At 46.5% G+C, this 21,052-nt stretch overlaps 2 protein-coding genes across 5 annotated transcripts; both read left to right on the plus strand.

Moving 5' to 3' along the window:
* Nucleotides 1-2,808: 2,808 nt before the first annotated feature.
* LOC308109928 (sodium/calcium exchanger 1-like) lies at nt 2,809-14,429 on the plus strand (the record flags this gene model as incomplete). 4 transcript variants are annotated; one of them, XM_080463809.1, is made up of 6 exons in its annotated part: nt 2,809-4,475; nt 8,599-8,747; nt 11,173-11,297; nt 12,143-12,248; nt 12,326-12,598; nt 12,841-14,423. In XM_080463809.1, the coding sequence occupies 6 exons, from the start codon at nt 2,950-2,952 to the stop codon at nt 13,215-13,217; spliced, it is 2,556 nt and encodes an 851-aa protein (XP_080319935.1). In that variant the 3' UTR covers nt 13,218-14,423. The 4 variants fall into 4 exon arrangements, with proteins under 4 accessions (XP_080319935.1, XP_080319936.1, XP_080319934.1 ...); XM_080463810.1 differs by having other exon boundaries at nt 8,599-8,713; nt 11,178-11,297; XM_080463808.1 differs by having other exon boundaries at nt 2,950-4,475; nt 8,599-8,705.
* Nucleotides 14,430-14,932: 503 nt separating this feature from the next.
* LOC308109949 (histone chaperone asf1b-B-like) lies at nt 14,933-21,052 on the plus strand. Its single transcript, XM_080463846.1, has 4 exons — nt 14,933-15,244; nt 16,414-16,529; nt 16,686-16,862; nt 20,092-21,052. The coding sequence occupies exons 1-4, from the start codon at nt 15,136-15,138 to the stop codon at nt 20,287-20,289; spliced, it is 600 nt and encodes a 199-aa protein (XP_080319972.1). The 5' UTR covers nt 14,933-15,135; the 3' UTR covers nt 20,290-21,052.

Raw genomic sequence — 21,052 nt, forward strand, 5'->3', positions numbered from 1 at the left:
AGGAGGAACATTGTGTTTTCCAGGAGGTGACTTCTGGGTCCACAGGTCACCTTCTCAGTGTGGAGCCTCTGATCCGACACTTCCCAACATTCCTGCCCATCTTGGCCTGTCGCTGTCACCGGGCCGCGGTTAGCTGTTAGCCGTTATCTCCCTGTCAACTGGGATGAGGAGCTGCTGGACGGCCCCGGGCCCCGAAGAGCCTTGTATGGCCATGGCCTGGCAGGCGAGGGCCGATAAGCAGAACAGAGCTCCATCGCAGCCATGTTTAGAACAAAGTGCGTTTCTGTTAAATTTAGAGCTACTATCGAAGGACGCTCCTGCTCCCGAAGTCACACTGCTGCTGCGTCGGGTCCAGAGGTGGAACTCCTAGCACCAGAACGCTGCTTCCACTGAAGTCCTCCTGCAGGAACCTTCAACTCCGCCAAACTGCACCAAAGAGCTTCGTGACACTGGCAAGTGATGAACGCGGAGGAAGCAGGTTTACTACTACCAGGTTTCCACTACTAGGTTTACTGTGGCGAAGGTGTGGGAGGGTTGCGGTGATGGTGTAGCATGACTGGTAATCGTATATGATGATGACGGTGCTCGGTGGTTGGGGTGACATAGGAAATGGCGGTGTGTGATTCTTTGATACTGTAGGAATGGTGTGGCGATGATGTAGGATGGTTGTGGTGACGGTGTAAGATGATCACGGTGCATGGTCTCTGATGATGTCGTATGGTCGTGGTGATAATGCAAGAGGATGATGTTCGGTTGGAGCCCAGTGGTGGGCCGTCTACCTCTCCTGCTTTCATTTGTTTAGTTTTTCTTTGCTGGTTTTAATTCCTAACACTCAGCAGATCACGTCTCTATGTGATCAGAAGGGTTTTGGTCACTGAGGACGGTTGCGGTGTTGGCGAATGACGGCTCTCAGATCTGATTCGATAAAGGGAGCGACCGTGATGTCGCGATCACGGCTGCGTAACGTACAGCAGCCTGCTGCGTCATTCAGTTACTATTATTTCATGTATTGGAAGCTGTTCAGCTGACAGAGCAATGTCATTCACAGATTGTTGCTTGTTCAGCAAAAGCACCAACTTTACCTGTCCTCACCAAAGCCACCTTTCCCGACTTGAATTGGTTCTGTAGCTTAGCTTAGCATTAGCATTTGGGTGGCTTCGCTGTCCTGTCCCCCTCCTGCGGCCTCCTCTTCTTGCTCAGTGGGTTTCATTCACTCTTTGTCCTCCTTTAGTGATAACCCTCTCTGTGTTAATGCAGCAGTTTGTTAGTTCGGAGGACAAGACTCCCTGATGCCATGTTTGCATATAGCCAGGTATTTACAAAAAAGGATAGTTCCCCCTCCATGTTTTAAAAAATAACGGACTGTTTTCAAAAACATTGTCATTTACACAAACATGCATAAACACATTGTTGATTGTCACCGGGAAGATTTTCATGCTGATTAAAATACATCTTCAGTTCATGAGAACGTCAAATCTCACTTTTTGTTTTATCACTCCGAATGTGAGTGATTGCTGAGTGAGTGTTTTCCATCTTCAAACTTTGTCTCTTGCTTTCCCTCCTGCTACCTGCCTTATTGCCCCTCTAGAGGGCAACATGACTTTGACCTCCTGGTGGGCACAAGTGGGCACCGTCAGCCACCTCTATAGGACTATTCCACACAACACAAGGACGTCGTTTTGTTTAAGCTTTGTGTCATCACTGGGGAGTACTTGCAGAAAGGGAGGGAGGGAGGAGGAGGAGGAGGAGGAGGAGGAGGAGGAGGAGGAATGAGATGTACACAGTGAGGACAGAGGAGTGTTCTGCTCATCTACTTGGAGGCTGTCGTATTCTTTCTGCTCTCATCAGGTAACAAATCCTCTCTTCCTCACCCCTTCTTCTTCTGCTCTCCTCTTCTCCTCTCACCTCCGCTCCTCCTCAGTTCCTCACCTCTCCTTCTATCCTTCTCCTCACCTCTTCTGTTCTTCCTCCTTTAGTTCTGGTTTGATGCTGGTGTAATACTGGGTTGGTACTGTTGGTGCTGGTTTGGTACTGGTTTAGTTGTGGTTTAGTTTCGTACTAGGTTTGTACTGTTGGTGCTGGTTTGTTTCTGGTTTTGTACTGGGTTGCTACTGTTGGCGCTGGTTTGGCACTGGTTTCTGTTGGTACTGGTTTGGATTTGGTGTGATACTGGTCAGGTTCTTGTTTAGCTCTGGTTTGGTACTGGATTGGTGCTGGGTTGATGGTAGTTTGGCGCTGGGTTGGTACTGGGTTTGTTCTGATTGGTACTAGTTTGGTGCTGGTTTGACGTTGGTTTGGTTCTGTTTTGGTACTGGGTTTTTACTATTGGTTCTGGTTTGGCTGTGGATTGGTGCTGACTTGGTACTGTTTCGGTTCCAGTTGGGTATTGCTTGAAAGGCATTGTAGACTTAAGACATGTTTAAATCCTTGAAATGTGAAGTTTGCATTTGAGAAGTGTGGAAACTGTCTGATGTCACATTAAATACACATCGAGTCACAAAATGCTGAACTGTATCCGAGTCTGTAAACACCAGAACTTCTGTTAAAGTTTCCATGGATCTGAGAGAAACCGTCTGATGGAGGGAGTCATCGCCACACTCACATTTTGATTGTTAGAGTTTGTGTGTTAGTGTGGTGAGATTTCATCTTGGGGTGTGAGAGACATTTAATTGCTAATGACTGATTTTTTGGCCTCCAGGTTTCAGGATTTGCGGTGCCACCATGAACCTGCCGCTGCTCCTCCTGCTGGCCGTTGTCTCCTCAGAGGCTCCATGTTCGGTTGCAGGACACTCCTCTCAGGAGTCCAACGTCACAACCAGCAACCACACCAAATGTGGTGGGAGCACAGAATGCATTGAGGGCGTCATCCTGCCTCTGTGGCAACCGCTCAACCCCGTCTTCACTGACCGCATTGCCAGGGCAGCCATCTACTTCGTGGGGTTGGCGTACATGTTCCTTGGTGTATCCATCATCGCTGACCGCTTCATGGCATCGATTGAGGTCATAACCTCCCAGGAAAGACAGATTACCATCAAGAAACCCAATGGTGAGAAGATTACCACCACCGTCCGCGTCTGGAATGAAACAGTGTCTAACCTTACCCTGATGGCGCTTGGCTCGTCTGCCCCGGAGATCCTGCTCTCCGTTGTGGAAGTATGTGGTCACAACTTTGATGCTGGTGAGCTCGGGCCCAACACCATAGTAGGCAGCGCTGCCTTTAACATGTTCGTCATCATTGGCTTATGTGTGTCCGTCATTCCCGATGGCGAGACCCGGAAGGTGAAGCACCTGCGGGTGTTCTTCATCACCGCATCCTGGAGCATCTTCGCCTACATCTGGCTCTACCTGATATTGGCCGTCTCTTCACCAGGGGTCGTGGACATATGGGAGGGGCTCCTCACACTTCTCTTCTTCCCAATCTGTGTCGGCTTGGCGTACGTGGCCGACCGCAGACTTCTCTTTTATAAGTACGTGTACAAACGATACCGAGCTGGGAAGCGAAAAGGAATGATTATTGAGACCGAGGGCGAGCTCCCTCCGAAGGTTGACATCGAAATGGATGGAATGGCGCTGGACTCTCATGGAGAGGATGTGACTGGAGAAGTGGGGCCCGAGATGAGGGAGCTCGATGAGGAGGAGGCCCATAGGGAGGTGGCCAGGATCTTGAAGGAGCTCAAGCAGAAACATCCAGAGAAGGAAACAGAGCAGCTGATGGAGCTCGCCAATTACCAAGTTTTAATGCAGCAGCAGAAGAGTCGAGCTTTCTATCGATGCCAAACAACCCGGATCATGACCGGAGCTGGTAACGTCTTGAAGAGACACGCCGCCGATCAGGCTAAAAGAGCCGTGCAGTTGGACATCTGCTCCGAGGTGTCGTCAAACCACTTCTCCTCCAAGGTATTCTTTGACCCCGGGACGTATCAGTGTCTTGAGAACTGCGGCAGTGTGGCGATGAACGTGGTCCGACGTGGTGGAGACCTGGTGAGCACTGTAGCTGTGGACTACCGGACTGAAGATGGCACCGCGAATGCTGGCTCAGACTACCAGTTCACAGAAGGGACAATAGTGTTCAAACCAGGGGAGACTGAGAAAGAGATCCGCGTCGACATCATCGACGATGACATTTTTGAAGAGGACGAACATTTCCTGGTTCACCTCAGCAATGTGAGGGTCCTATTTGAGGGCTCGAATGGCTGTGAAACAAACCATGTGGAAGGGCTTGCAGGCTTGGGGTTGCCATGCACAGCTACCGTCACTATCTTTGATGACGATCACGCAGGGATCTTCACCTTCGAGGAGCCAATGGTGACCGTGAGCGAGAGTATTGGAGTAATGGAGGTAAAGGTCGTCAGGAGCTCGGGGGCTCGTGGTGTCGTGGTGGTACCTTACAAAACCACCGAAGGTACAGCTAAAGGAGGCGGGGAGGACTTTGAGGACACACATGGAGTTCTGGAGTTCGAAAATGATGAAATCTTGTGAGTATTTTTCTAAATATGTAGATAACAAATCAAACCCCCTAGAATATCTAACAGGAACATCTCATTCCCACAAAGAGACACTGAAGGAATCCTGCAGATTCAAACAGACCATCAGTAGTCTCTGTTAGCAATAAGAAGCTAATGATAGACTAACAACAAACCCAGTCTAAGACCATTCCAAACCCAGTCTAAGACCATTCCAAACCCAGTCTAAGACCATTCCAAACCCAGTCTAAAACCAGTCCAAACTCAGTCTAAGACCATTCCAAACCCAGTCTAAAACCAGTCCAAACTCAGTCTAAGACCATTCCAAACCCAGTCTAAAACCAGTCCAAACTCAGTCTAAGACCATTCCACAATCAGCACAAACATTGTGTGGACCCAGGAGAAGGGAGGCTGTTTCTTCCTGGTTCCAGACTTGTCCTTGTACTGATATCATGTCAGTTTTGAAGCTAATGTCAGGCTGGTTTAAGGCGACTAGTTTAGAACTAATTCCGATCTAGTTTTAGATAAACTTTTGACCAGTTTCGGACTTGGCCACACACACGCACGCACACACACACACACACACACACACACACACACACACACACACACACACACACACACACACACACACACACACACACACACACACACACACACACACGCCACTTGTCGGTTACCATGGCGATGAGGTTCCGTCAGGTCCACTGAGGCGACTGGGAGGTGTTGTGAAGTTACTCACGGTACAAAGAACACAAATACAACAGAATTTGTACACAACAACAGGAGGCTACAGAAGAGACAGTGACCACGTCACATTCCTGCCCGTGATAATAATATCCACAGAGGTGATGCAGCTGCAGCCTGGAGGAATAAAGCATCAACCATTTTTACAACAAAATGAGCAGGAGCCGTCTTCACAACAAGTGTTTAAGAACAATTCAAGAAATCAGTAGAGGCACGTTGGTAAAATGTGTCACGAGTTCCATCCCCAGTATCGTACGTAGTTAGAGATTCTTTCCTGACGATGGTTGGAGTGTTTGCCTCTGGTCTCCAGCAGCAGGAACGTCTGGCTGTATAAATGCAGATAGTACAGAGATGAAGCAGCAGCGAGGCTGCAGATATGGCCGCTGGCCAGCAGAGACCTCCCCCAGGAGCTCTGACAGAACGAGGCGACAAAGAGCAGAAACCTGCTGTCAACACCAACCGACCATGTAAGGAAGAGAGCTGCCAGACGTTAACGTCCCGGAGCAGGAGTAACGAGGAGCGGGAGGAGGAGGCGGGGCTTTCTAACACTTAACCAGAAACCACATTCACACCACAACACCACATTCCTCAACGTGACTCTGTTTCTTTCCCTTTTTTTATTTTGGCCTTTACATCTTTGCAAATGTCACCGACATGTTTCTGTCCCAGAAAGTCTGGGTTTGAATTTTCAGGGATTTTGTCTAAGGCGAAGACGGACATTTCAGGAAGTGGCCCTTTGACTGCGAAAGGTAAGGTTGAAATTAATTTTCGACATCGTTAAATTTCCTCCCCCAGAATCCTCAGAGAATAAAAACTATAGATCCAGTTTAGTTGTTGAAGTCCGTCTCTAATACGTCGTCAAAACCTTCCTGAAGGAGATTCCTCATCACACTCAGACAAACTCGTATTTCCAGTGTTTTGATTTGGCGGGACATCCCCACTTTGTTGACGTCTCAGCGTCACAGAAACTCAGAAACTGAAGATTCCCGAGGCTTCATGTCCCAAGATCCCGTTTGTCCACTGGATCTCTTTAGCTCTCGATTTGCACTGGAAACACCATCAGCCATCAGTTTCACTACATTCAGACTTTTCTCGTGGCTTCAAGACTCTTTCTTTGAGAAAATCTGGATTTTCTTTCACCCTGAATCGATCAGATGTTGATATTCTGGCTGGAGCTGCCGCCACGCCATCTTTGATATCTCAGAATCCCCTGGGGCAGGTTTCCCAAGATGGCGTCAGTCAGTAAACATAAAGAGTTTGATGGATCCAGATTCTGGTTTGTCTTCAAACATCTGGACTTTAGTGTGAAGGATTTAGGAAACTAGGTTAAAATGAGTGGAAATGGTCTGTTTTTGCTTTATTCTCTTACAGAATCACTCCTGTATGGGAAGGAGAGTTTAAAGATTTCTTCTGGGAGAGGAACTTTAAATAGAAATCAATGAGTGAAAATAAATATGTTTAGAATCATATGTGATGGTTTTAATGTTTTTATTTTTTACATTTTTGTTTGAGTCCTAATATCATGTTTTTTCTTCATTGCCTCAGAGTAACATCAAATACTCAGTTTTTGATGTAACATCTACTATCATGTAAAGGAAATAGACATAACTAACCCAGAATCAGGTTTTCGGTCCAGTTTAGGTAATAGTCTAACAGTATGTTAGGTAATAGTCAGCAGTTAAAATATTATGTGTAACAACTATATGTGTATATATTAGTGAATGAGCAAACACTGAGCTTATGATCGACTCAAATGTTTTGTGTCGTTGTTTTCTGTTCCAAGCAGAAGAACCAGTGGAAGATATGAAGAAAATGAAGAGAAAAATGATGAAGAAGAGGAAAACGAAGATATACTGTACCTTCCATACCACAGCCTGGTTCCTAACCGACCCAGAAGGAGAACAGCCACCAGTGCCAACGTCAATATCAGCAATTGTAATGAAGCCTCCCTTAATCGATAGATCTTCTATCCTCGGATCAATATTTTCAGGAGATATTCTTGAATTCATTCCAGAGCAGTTAAAACCATTATGCTCGACGGTGGGACTCTGACAAACCCGAAAGCCACAACGAGACAAGACTAGTGGATCGTTTCCTGGCACTGTGGTCTCTATGTCACTGGAGCGCCAGCCACCCGCCTGGTCCCTCAGGAAGCCAGCCAAGTGTCCAGGAAGCCAAAGGTCCAGCCAGCAGAGTGTCCAGCCAGCAGAGTGTCCAGGCAGCAGAGTGTCCAGGCAGCGACACCAGGGGTCTGAATAGATGGGAAGCAATCAAGGATCCCTGCACTTCATAACAACGGGGCAGGAAACAGGATCGTCCAGATCGACAGCAGAAGGCCCGGCCACCGCGGGATCCTCTCACCTCAACCTTGACAACAGTCCCAATGAGAGGCAGTTACTCCTTCATTGTACTGTCCAGCAACCAATCAGAAAAGTGGTACCATCTTCTTGTGCGCCCCCGTTCTGACAGGATGATTGTGATCCTGCTCGTTATGCAGGAGAGGTTGAAAGGCTCCAGGCCCTGATGGACGCCGCAGCGCACCGGATCTTCATGGCTGAAAACGAACCAAAGACACACCAACATCCTGGCAGTGCCTGGAATGTGGCGTCCATCTTTGTTTTACAGTTTGCCTCCTTTCTCTGAGGAAATAAAGATTTTTGAAATGTATTTGTTTGTGTTTCATCATTTCAATAAGAACAGACCTCAGAGAGGAAGTCTGGTGATCGATTCATTATTAGGAAGTTCAGTAAACATACTGTCAGCATGTCACCACAACTCATTCACAGAGAGAGAGAGAGAGAGAGAGAGAGAGAGAGAGAGAGAGAGAGAGCGTATGACAGTAAATGTCTCCCAGCAGTCTAAACCTTGAGCAGCTTCATTAGAAATGGTCTCAGTCTGGTCTGAACTGTAAACTTCATCAATCCGAACTATTTTAGCTCTAAACCATAAAAGTAGAGGCTCAGTTTGTTGTTGTCATTTTGCGTTATTTCCCTGAATGCCTCACATGAAGAAACAGTTTGGGAGACATTCTGTATATATATATACACAGTATGTCTAATAACTATACACTATAACAATCGACTGAGCCAACTGGGAAGTGTAGATAGGCACCAAAATAAATAAATAAAATTTGAATATTTAAAAGAATAAAAAGGTAAAAGCTTAGAATTCTCTGATGGCCTCCATCTTTTCCAGGATCTGTTTCTTCTCTAGCTCTTGTTTGGTGGCAGTTTCCTGCAGCTTCCCTCTGTCACTCTTTCTCTGTTCCCCGTCTTCCTCCGACTCCCTTCCTCCCCTCTTATCTATTGTATTCCTTCTTCTTCCAATCTCCTGTTGTCCTCTGCTCCTCCACTTCTTCTTCCTCCTCCTCCTCCTCTCTCTGTTCCAGTAAAATCATCCATATCAACATCATAGATGATGAGGAGTATGAGAAGAATAAGAACTTCTTCCTGGAGGTGGGGCCTCCTCGGCTGCTGGAGATGACTGAGAAGAAAGGTGGGGGCGTGGCCTCTCTGGACCCTGAACACATCACTAACTGTGTACAGACGAACCTGAACGCCTCGTCGGGAGGAACTGTTTTAAAGACAAACCTGACCAGTCAAGACACACACACACACACACACACACACACACACACACACACACACACACACACACACACACACACACACACACACACGCTGGTCCTTTGTTCTTCCCTGCAGGTATTCAAGGCCTCGTCTACACTTCTTACTCACCCTGGTAGTTTTTGTGTTACCACAGAGAACAACGTAACCTCAGTGTGTGTGTGTGTGTGTGTGTGTGTGTGTGTTTGTGTGTGTGTAATGCACGATGTCTACTAAGCCCACCTCCTCCCACTGGCTGTGTGCAGGAAGGTCATAGCAGTTACAATAATTGACCGTGAGGAGTACGACAAGAGTTCCAGCTTCTTCATGGAGCTGCAGGAGCCCCGCTGGGACAGAAGGAGGTGGACAGGTGTGAGGACTGTCTCTCTGATGACCTTCGACCTTTCCTCCCTCTGTCTGTCCCCCTCCAGTTCACGCTTGTCGTCTCCTTCTGGGCTTCTGTACTGGATTCACTGAGTCCGCTTAGACCGGCTGGGTTTGATTGACAGAAAGGTCAGGACAGAGGAGACGAAGGACGGCTGGTTTGGACAGACAGGCCTTCTGGTTCCGGGACTGTTTGTATTGGAGTGTGAAGAAGTGTGAACTTGTGACAGTATGGTAGGTAAAGCGCAGATTAACGTGATTCTGATCAAAGCAGTGACAGTTCAGTCCCTCAGGAGTTAGGATCATTTGAAGGTTTTCTCACAGGACTGGATGTGTTGGACTTGTTGGGATCAGTCTGGGAGTTATGAACTAAACAACTGTCTTTTTGACATTTAACCTGCACAACTAATAACCACCACAGAAACATGTAGTTGGTAGATGTTTTTTGAACTGTCCAACGTGTCTGATCTGGTTCATCGTGAGGCCTCGAGGACAAACTGACGTCCAGAGGACAGACTGAAGTCCAGAGGACAGACTGACATCGAGAGGACAGGCTGATGTCCAGAGGACAGACTGATGTCAAGAGGGTAGCCTGAAGTCAAGAGGACAGACTGAAGTTCAGAGGACAGACTGATGTTTAGAGGACAGCCTTACGTCCAGAGGACAGACTGACGTCAAGAGGACGGACTGAAGTTTAGAGGACAGACTGATGTCCAGGGGACATACTGACGTCTAGAGGACAGACTGAAGTCAAGAGGACAGTCTGACGTCAAGAGTACGGACTGAAGTTTAGAGGACAGACTGAATATTAGAGGACAGACTGATGTCCAGAGGACAGACTGATGTCTAGAAGACAGACTGAAGTCAAGAGGACAGTCTGACATCAATAGTATGGACTGAAATTTATAGTATGGACCGAAGTTTAGAGGACAGACTGACGTCCAGAGGACAGACTGAGGTTTGGAGGACAGAAGGTCTTCCTTTTCCATCTTCATTTCTTGTTTCATCTTTGTTTTCTTTCTCCTCTCCAGCTCTGTTGCTTCAGGAAGTTGGTGAGCTTGTTTACTTCTAATTCCTCACTTTGCCTCTTCTGTCCTCCCCTGTCTTTCAGTAGTCCTCCTCCCTCATTCCTCCTCCCTCCTAAACCTGTATGACCATCTTCTATCTCATCCTCCAGCAGTTATCGGTCTGTTTTTGATTGTTCTCACACTAACGTCTTGTTTTCACATCTTTGTCCCTCTCAGGTGAATTCGTGCCAACAGGTAGGTCAAGACCTGTTTGTCTCACTTCCTGTTTGTCCAACATTCTGGAAGTTTGCAGTAATGTGCGTATTTTGTTTCGCTCTTGACAGATAAGAAGCTATACGGTAAGATGCCTCCTCCTTGCAGTCTGGCATCAAACTTTGGTGCTTAAACATGTTAATGGAAACCTTCCTGCTGTGTCACCGCTTGACTCCTCCCACTGTGCCTCCACCGCTGAGGCTGATGGGAAATGTGTGCAGTGACCTTGAGATGAAAGGACACTTGTTTCTCACCACTTCACCACCCAACACCTACCCAGTAGCTCATCTCATTTACAAACAGCGATAAAAACAACTGACTTACCAGCAAACAGGATAATGTAACCAACCACCAATGTTTGCTTTCATTAACTTTTTTTTTTGTTATTACTGCAATTGTTGTTGTTGTTGTTGTTTTTATTGTTCATATGTTTGTTGTTATTGTAGTAGTAGTGTTTGTTAGTGTTTCTGGGTCACACAACAGCCTGTGTTTATGTTCAGGCAGAGATATCTACAGGAAGGTCCAAGGACGAGACCACCCAGCCCCATCCAGCATTCTCCACATGACAGGTTGGTCATCCATCCATCCAGCTATCCATCCATCATCCATCCATCCATAAATCATCCCTCCCTCCCTCCCTCCCTCCCTCCCTCCCTCCCTCCCTCCCCCCCCCCCCCCCCCCCTCCCTCTCAGACCAGAGTGAGGAGTCCCTGACCAAGAAGGAGGACGAGGAGCGAAGGATAGCGGAGCTGGGTCGACCGATGCTGGGGGAACACATCCGACTGGAAGTGACCATTGAGGAGTCGTACGAGTTCAAAGTGTGTGCAAAGAAAGTTTGATTTACTGTTTGACCGTCTGACCTGACGTGAACTTAATCAGGTGCAAGTGTGTCACACAGACATCAGCCAATCATAAGAGACAAAGACTTTAACCAGTCACACGTAAGGATACAGTGATAACTGACTCTGCCCACTTCCGTATGAAAGTTATAAAAATGTCATGTTCTCCTGAATGTCACATGCAGCACCATTGGACTGCACTTAGAAATTTTGGCAGGAATTTGTCGGGATACTAATATGGTAGCAGAATCATTTGTACATGTGTGTAAATAGTTGTTTATAGTGTCTAATGACAAGAACTTTTATAGGTGGACTTTGTTCTTTTGCAGCGACAGAGTCGTCGGTCTGTAGCCAGACGTCATCCAGCTCAGGCCTCAGAGGAATTCAGAGTGACAGGGGCCAAAGGAACAGCTGATTGGCTGTCTGCTACAGGATACTCTCTAAATGAGCTAAATGAAGGTGACCTGGTCACAGAAAGCAATATTAAATCAAATAAACAATACAATACAATATTGCGTGAGCTCATCTCATACAATGTCAGGCCTGAAAAGACCGAAGGCTGCTACTGCGCCACCTGCTGGTATAGTCTCAACACAGCCTGATAGGAAGAGCCTGCCAGTCCAGACTCAGGGAAAATATCAACCTGAGTGCAGGGATGTCGCTCCCTGAAGAACAAAGTCCACTGATAGAAAACCACCTGTGAAAGTCCATGTGTTTCACAGTAATCTAATTAATTGTGCATAAATTACAGCACACAACTCCACACTAACGGTTTTATTACTATTCTAGCCACATAACTTGTTATTTGGTCTCTGTGGTTCCAGAACACGGTGGACAAGCTGCTGAAGAAGACCAACCTTGCGCTGCTGATTGGAACCAACAGTTGGAGGGAGCAGTTTGTGGAGGCCATCACCGTCAGCTCAGGTTCATGTAGACTCTGGTGCCCTGATGTCTGTCTCAGTCCTACACTGGAGAAGCTCCCTGAGTCTGGACTCTTTACTCCTTAGGTGACGATGATGACGACGACGATGGAGAGAAAAAGCTGCCGTCCTGCTTCGACTACGTGATGCACTTCCTGACAGTTTTCTGGAAACTCCTGTTCGTGTTGGTTCCTCCCACGGACTACTGGAACGGCTGGGCGTGCTTCATCGTCTCCATCTCCGTCATTGGAATGCTGACGGCCGTCATTGGAGACCTGGCGTCACATTTTGGCTGTACGGTCGGCCTCAAGGACTCCGTCACCGCCGTGGTGTTTGTTGCTTTGGGGACATCCGTACCAGGTACGCTCAGTTCTTCACTCTGGCACCATGGAGAAGGAATGTGTGTGTTTCTGTGTGTACGTTTGTGTGTTTGTACTGGATGGCCTTGACTCATGGTCCTGGGATTCCTTGCCAGTGAGGCGCAGCGCTAACCACTGCAGCACTGTTCCGTAGAGATGTCGATGATTGTTAGTATTGAACACTGAGCGCTGAGGCTTGTCATCGTCTCTCTGAGCTGATTCTCCCTGATTGTCTGTCCTAAGACACCTTCGCCAGTAAGGTGTCTGCCATCCAGGACCAGTATGCTGACGCCTCCATCGGGAACGTGACAGGAAGTAACGCTGTCAACGTGTTCCTGGGCATCGGTGTGGCTTGGTCTATCGCCGCCGTCTACCACAAAGCCAAAGGCGGCGAGTTCAGGGTCGACCCAGGAACCTTGGCCTTCTCCGTCACCCTCTTCACCATCTTTGCCCTCATCTGCATCGCTGTTCTCCTCTACCGCCGCCGGCCGGAGATCGGTGGGGAGCTCGGAGGCCCCCGAATCCCCAAGATCTTAACCACTTGTCTGTTCTTCAGCCTGTGGCTGATGTACATCATCTTCTCCTCGCTGGAAGCCTACTGCCACGTCAAGGGCTTCTAGGAGTCCTGCAGGTGACAGAGTTTGTTCTGGTGGATCAGGTTCCTGAAGAACCTGACAGGTTGCTGCAGTCGGAGCTTTGGTGGACAACCGGTGGGAGCGTTGGGGGTTCTGGGGAATCAGACTTTGGAGATATTGAGTGAACTCCTCTGGGTTTTTGATGATCTGACACATGTTGGGAAAATTACTCTTCTGACTCTGCCACGTCCCTCTGAGGCCAAAACCAGCTTCAGAACATCTTGGCCGGTTTCTGCAGGTCCTGAAGGTTCCTGAAGGACCTGCAGCTTCTTCACTGTGCTGACGAGTTTGTTTCCTAATAACTTCAAGTGATTTTGTTCAGTTCTTGTACAATGTGATCGGTAGATGATTCATATCGAGACGCTTAAGCTCAAAGTCTTGTCTCTAACTTCAGTTGTTCCTCCTATGTCTGTTTCCATTTTCTTCAATTGACAACATCTTAAACATGCATGGATCCAAACGACCCTTTACAGGTTGAATGGTTCAGAACATCATTGGAAGTTTTTAAAAGTTTTTAATGTTTTAATGGTTAATCTCACTTTCTGAAGGTTTTGATCAACATCTGTAGGCTGTGGTAGTTTCCTGTGCTGGTCTTTGAATGTTTGGGGAGAGGTTTAAAACAGATTTAAAAGAGATGTCATAACATTCTATCTGTCTTGTTCTGTTGGGTTCTTTGATCGTTTAAACAAATTAGATGGTCTTTACCATGTTTCTGAGGGTTCTGAACGTTCCTGTTGGGCTTTTAAAGGCCCTCCTGATCCTATTTTCATTGACACGTCTTCAAACTACAAGGACATGTTTTATTGATCCTCCAACCTCAGTGAAGTGTGAACTGTGTATCTTTTATTATGTGTGGACTTTGAAACACCAAGTGGCCTGACCTCCAGCGGCCTGACCTCCAGCGGCCTGACCTCCAGCGAAGAGCCCCCCAGTGGCCTTCCTTGGACGACTAGCAGGACCTAGTGGATCTGCAATGTTGCACCGATGTGAAGTTCTCCACCCAGACATTGCTGGAGGAAGAGAAGAGAACGTGGAGCTCTCAGATGTTTAAAGAAGCTGTCAATTCTTGAAAACCAGATGCTGCTGCTGCAGACATCGCAGCCGATTGGACGGCTGAGGGGACGGCAGGTGGCGCTCTGAGATCTGATTCCTTGTTTTCTCTTTTATTCAATCATTAAAATGCAGTGACACAACGTTTCTCCTCTGAGTCGTCCAGTCTGTCTCCTTCCTCTCTGATTGCTGGTATGAAAGTGTAAAAGTAAAACGTCTCTCACAGCGAGTACATTATATTATATTATATTATATTATATTATATAGAATATTTCAATGCTTCTTGAAGGAAAAAACCCAAACAAAACTTGATTACATGCCGTTTGTATTTGATTTAAACAAAAAAGCTATGCAAATTCCCACATATTGTATGTGTAAACTGTAATTTGTGCTACTTTATTTTTTTGTAAATATGAAGCCAAAAGGGGAAAACACCTTATGTTTATGTTATTATGAGAAGTGTGAAGCAGAAGTCATATTGTCATCATGTGTGTCAAAGGGTCGTCTTTAAAATCGTATTACTTTCTGATAAAGCTTTGAATGATCTTACATTACATTACAACAAATGTACGTTTGCCTTGCCCTGTTGTTCAGGACATGGACCTTTAGGGGGCAGCACCAGCTGACCGCCCCGCCCCGCGCGCTCTGTCACAAGCAGAAGGAGAAGAAGAAGGCGATGAGCGCGACGTGCTTCCGGCCGCTGGTCCAGGTCCGTGGTCTGGAAATAAACTGACAGAGCCAACCGAGGAGGGAACAGGTCCGTGGGTCAGAGAGAAGCAACGTGCAGAGCGACACTTTGGACCAGTTCGAGGAAAGAAGAAGTCGTTTTTCAGGTGGAGAGCAAACTGCCATCATGGCCAAGGTACAAGTGTTGAACGTGGCTGTGCTGGACAACCCGAGTCCGTTTGGAAACCCGTTTCAGTTCGAAATCACGTTTGAGTGCATGGAGGATTTACCAGAAGGTGGGTGTTCTGTTCAGGTTGCTTTGCTTTGACTCTTTGTCCAGTTTGTAAAAGCAGCTCGGTCTGGTTCTGTTCTGCTGAAATGTTCTGCTGAAATGAGATTCATTCAACCCTCAGATGCGTCGTTTTCTCTGATATTTATACATCCGGCCCTTTTAGCCGTTATTGAGAGATTCCTGCGTTACGGTGTTAAAATTTGGCGCTGGCGCGTTCGTGGCCGAAGCCCCGCCTCCAACTCTCAGCGATTGGCTGGAAGACCCAGCTTGTCATGTTTTCCTCGACGCTCATTGGTCGGCGGCGGTTTGTTACTGTAGCTACAAGCCAACCCTAAAATTTACCGCGAAATGCGAAAAAAAGAAGAAAAAAAAGCGGACTGGACAGCTGCGCCATGTGTGCGCCAACATACTGCTGCGAATAAACCGCGAAACGAAGCGCAGAAAACATCAGCATGAAAAGCAGTGTGCTCATTGTTTTAACTCCGTCCTCAACAGGAAGTGACCCCAAGTTGTATTTCAGTGCAAAAGTAAGGAAAATGTATATTTTACCACTTTACACAACTCCCTATATAACCTTTTTGTATATCTCATGACACTTTGAATCGGAAGAAAAATGCACACATAACACAGTTATACTACAGACGTGCCAGCAATAGTCTAAATTCTAAAGAGTAAATAGAAATCTGGTGTATCTTGAATAAATAGTGTCACTGACATGTGGAGTTGTAATGCTTGGTGGTTTCTAAGTTGCTTCTGGTTAAACAAAATTCAGTTTACATTTTATTTTGGGAGTTTTGTGAGGTTGGGTCATAAACACTGTCAGCACATGGAGAGATTTATTCTGTCAACATTTGGGATTTGACAGTTGGTATGAGCACTGAGTCACTAACAAAATAAAGAGATTGTTGAATGAAGCAAATGAAAGGGCTGTTTCTAATGTGAGTCTTCTGGCCAAAAGCTTAAGATCTTTGATGCAGCAGGAACAATACACACAAGACAAGTTTACTTTGGAGGAAATGAGCGATTTGAATGAAATTGTTCGCAAATTCATCCAAGCTGTTGAATGTCGTTCATTCCGTTGATTAGTCGTGAATAAAAAGTCGACTTTCTCTCACTGCTGGTTTATCCTCATATGTGACGATAAGTCAAATTTGATCTCCTTCGTTCTGTCAGATCTGGAATGGAAGATAATCTACGTGGGTTCAGCGGAGAGCGAGGAGTACGACCAGGTTCTGGACTCTGTATTAGTTGGCCCGGTGCCGGCGGGCCGACACATGTTTGTGTTTCAGGTGAGCGTTTTCAGGTTGATGCTCGTTCGTTCATGTTCGTTTTTGTCTTCTTGCAAGTAACAGCGTAACAAACATGAATCAAAGTCAGTGTGTTTGATGTTTCTGGGTGTGTCTTGTCTGATCTTCTGTGTTTTGCTTGTTCATCCACCGCATCAGGCCGATGCTCCAAACACGAGGCTGATTCCAGAGAGTGACGCTGTCGGAGTGACTGTGGTCCTTATAACCTGCACCTACCGTGCACAGGAGTTCATCCGCATCGGCTACTACGTCAACAACGAATACACAGATCCTGAACTACGAGAAAACCCTCCTAACAAACCAGACTACGCTCAGGTATTGCACACGAACCAAATCCACAGATGACAGCCGTTGATTCCTGTCACGGTAGAAACATTAGAGAGCTTATCTGTATGTACAGAACTGGATTACAAAAGTGATCGTTCTTGAATGAAGGCACTGGAATTAGTGTTAAAATGCTTGTGCAGTCTGGAGGGATCAGTTGGAAACGACTTTCTGCTGCCCCCTAGTGCTCAAAAATTTGAGATTACATGCAACATCGTTCATCTCCATCTTCTGTGCAGCAACATCCAGCTCTGTTCGGTGCTGCAGACACTTTTTGAGCGAGACACACACACACACACACACACACACACACACACACACACACACACACACACACACACACACACACACATCTTCAAGCAACTTGGGGTCACTAATAAACTTCACACCCTGTTTTTGAACTGGGAGGAAACTGGAGCCCCTGTAAGAAGCCAACACTGATCTAACAACATGCAAACTGCACACAGAACCCAGGTGGAGGGAAAGGGCCAGTCTGGTGTCAACCTATTTTCAACAATTAGTTTTCTGACCCATTGTCACACTGGGTCGTTCCAGAACACTGCGAGGTGCGTCCCGTAGACAAGATTTTTCTTCCGTCTGCAGTAGTGAGGGTACAATTGGTGCTGCAGTTAAACAGCATGTCCCAGTAGGGTGGTCCTTACATATGGAAGTTGGAAATTCTAAGTTCCAACCCATGACATTTGTTGGATTAGCTGAGAAAACTCCTCGTGAATTTTTTTCTCAATTGGACAACCTTTACCCCCTCCCTCAGTGACCTTTAAATCCCTCCTCCAGCTATATTGGGAATCATAATCTGGGAATAAATACAACATATAACAATTAAAATTAGAATGAAAATGTATGAGCAGTTTATGACGCGATTATGAATCTTTTCCCCCCAAGAATATCTTTTTTTTTTTTTTATTTACAGTTTGTATGAACATTCTTCAGGTTCAGCCTCTCTTTAACAATGCAGTGTATCTATAAAAACAAATTCATACATGTACTCATACACATGTATGAAAAAGGACAAATATCAATGGTGATGAAAATGATAAACATTCAAAAGTTCAAAACATCATTATATGACTAAGTAGTAAGTATGCTTGTATTTCTGTTTGTTCTAAATGTGAAAACAAAATCCTTAAATAAAAAGCAATATTCATATTCCATATCCATCATCCAACTTTCAGTCTCTGTCCCAAATATCTGTTTATGTTCCCTTTAAGGCTGCTTAGCCCATCTATTGGCTCCCAGCTTAGTTTTCCTGGCTCTTCTGCTGAGGCACCACACCAGCAGCTACGCTCTTCTTTTTGGAGTCTGGAAATTCTGTGCGATGACGAGAAACAGATTGGAGGAGAAACTGCAGTTGCTCCTCATTCTGAGTTAGCTTTCCATTGCATTCTTGGATTAAGGCGACACTGCGCTCAGCATGGTCGTTGATGACCGCTATCTGCTGCTGCTGCTGTCTGGACGTCTCCACGCTGCTGCCAAGTAGCAGGATCAGTGTCAAGGAAGCCGTCTTCCAAACTCAGCTTCCGGAAGAATTGTCCTGTGTTGGTTGTTGCCAAGTCTTTCAACTGGAGTTCAGAAATAGCTTGATTTTGGAGTGTTGGGCGCTTCTCTGGAGATTCATCTCCCACTGTGGCATGACGTGTGGTGAGGGTTTGCCTCTTTTCCTCCACTGTGACGAGGGGGTCAAAAAGTGCCAGAGCGACCGACTCCTCTGAGAGATACCACAGATGCCCTGCGACTTTGTTCAGGGCTGCCTTAGCTGAGTCCCGGCTGGATTGAGGGTAGGGGTAGGCCATCAAATTCTTCAGCAACTGAAGGTCATGTCTTGGGGCGGCGGCGGCGGCATCTGGTGCCAGTGTCCATGCTTTAGCATGCAGGAGACATACGAAGACAGCGATTTGCCGCAGGCCCTCCTCGTCTCTTGCTGGGAGCTTGAATTGGCATAACCAAGGCTAAACGTCAGTCTCATTGAGGGAGGGGTAAATGTTGTTGGAATTGGAAAGAAATTCACCAGGAGAGTTTTTCCAGCTATTCCAACAAATTTAGGGGGTTGGAGCTGAAAAAATATTATTCTGAAAATGTACCCCTCTGGAAGGACCACCCTAATGTCACAGTGAATTTATCCACCGTCACAAATTGACCTTGTCCACCGAAATCAAATCAATAAGTTAGTATTTGTGTTAATCTATTCTCATGTCTGTTGCATTTAGTCAGTTTGATTGAATGATTCAACATTTCATTTGCTGCCATCGACGGTGATGACCTGCTAATGAATGAATGTGGTCCCTTTTTTAGTAGTAGTTTAATGCATTCTGTGTACCTGCACTAATCTCAGAATATAAGGTTTAAAGTCGCAGTGGAAGTTGTTTTTCTGAATTAAATGAGATCACTCCAAAGTACCAGAGGAGAATCCACCACTGCTGCCTGGATTATTTCCTGAGCGCTGACTAGAAACTTTTACTTATTCCAGTAAACATGAATAAATATAAGTAAAAACAAATATTATATACAATTACACACGCAGCTATTACTTAAAGCTGTCCTGTCCTGCACGCTGGTGGAACCGGGCTGCGTCTCCCTGAATCGTCGCTCGTTATGGAGTTGATCCTCCTCAGTCAGCTGAGCACCAGCGCTCGTTCACAATCAAACCATTAACATCGAATTTAGCGCTTTGTGGTAGTTTTAGATATAAAGCCTGCTCTGATATTACAGTGTATCAGCCGATTACAGAAAGTACTTGATTCTCGTACAATTTCAGGTGAATCCTGCAATGTGATGAAAACATTTCTCCTTAAAAACAGTTTCTTTTTTTCTTTTCCTTTCCTTTCTCTTGTGAATGTGATCCCCTCCATCAGGCTTGTGAACACGCCTTCACTCTCATCGACACTGGAAAGGAAACCGAGCACTGCTGGTTCAGCAGGAAGTTACGATCGATTTAAAAAATTTTAATTCTGGTAGTTTTGGAGTCAATAAAACGGATGAGATTGATGCTACAAGCTTTCAAATCATCATTGTTCATGAGATTCTTCGTGTTGACTGGTGGAACACGTGGTGGGAAAATGAAATGGTATAATTCAGTTCTAAAACTGCCGTTACTGTGATGCAACCCGCCGGGGCCACGTTCATTTCCTGATCTCGGCTCTTATCGCTGTGAAAAACCGGACGGTCAAACTAAACTGACATCTGACTTTTCTCGTCGTCGCAGCTCCAGAGGAACATCCTGGCCTCCAACCCCCGGGTCACCCGCTTCCATATCAACTGGGAAGGCTTGGCAGACAAGATGGAAGATGGCGAGAACGTCGATCCGTCCCCCAACATCAGCGGCATGCTGCCTCCGTCCTGCATACCGGGAAAGATGCCGCCTCTTGGACTGATGCCAGAGAACTCCATGGACTGCATCTAAGCGTAACTGCATTGATGTAAAAGGACACGATGGCCCCCCCCCCCCCCCCCCCATCCAGTCGCCATCGCTGAAATGACATTTTGAGGAGGAGGCCGTGGATGTGCCCGTAAAGAGAACATGAACAGTGAGGCAGCACACCAGCAGGGATGTTTTTCTTTATACAAGCATCCTTCTGGATGGTTGCCACATATGCCCCCCCCCCACACCCCCAAAAACGTGGTTGAATCTGCACGGCCAGAATTGCCTTAATTTATAGTCTGTTTGAGGTAAAAGTTTGCGTTTTAAGTTCTGGATCTTGCAGCCTTGAGAACAGAGTGGCGACGGTTCCGTTAACGTCGTCCTCTCGAGCGCCGATCGAAGCCTGAGGCGGAGCTTCGTGTGTCGGGAATGGATGAAACACGAGCCGCTCATTTCAAAAGCGCTTCATCGTCCTGAAGGTTTCCCTTCATACGCCTACCTGTGGAAACATTGGGGTGATCATGAGGGTTGTGTCTATAAGCTCGCGCAGAACATGCAGCCTTGGGAGTTAAAAGATTTTGTCAGGTTTCCCCAGATTCCTCAGTGCACCGGCGTTTAAAAACAGGCCGTCTGCTTCCTGCTCCCCGGGGTCGTGTTGCATAAAATACCTGCTTGTAAAGGAAACGGGTCGAGCTGTTGTAGATGATTGAGACTCGCTGTTAAATGTTTTCTTTGTCTTCGCAATGAGGACATGTTTTCTTTTTGTACCAGAAGCGACGGCAGTGAATAAAGTCTGTTTTGTTGA

The sequence above is a fragment of the Lipophrys pholis genome (genome assembly GCF_963383615.2).
Source record: "Lipophrys pholis genome assembly, chromosome: 5".
NCBI classification, from domain to species: Eukaryota; Metazoa; Chordata; class Actinopteri; order Blenniiformes; family Blenniidae; genus Lipophrys; species Lipophrys pholis.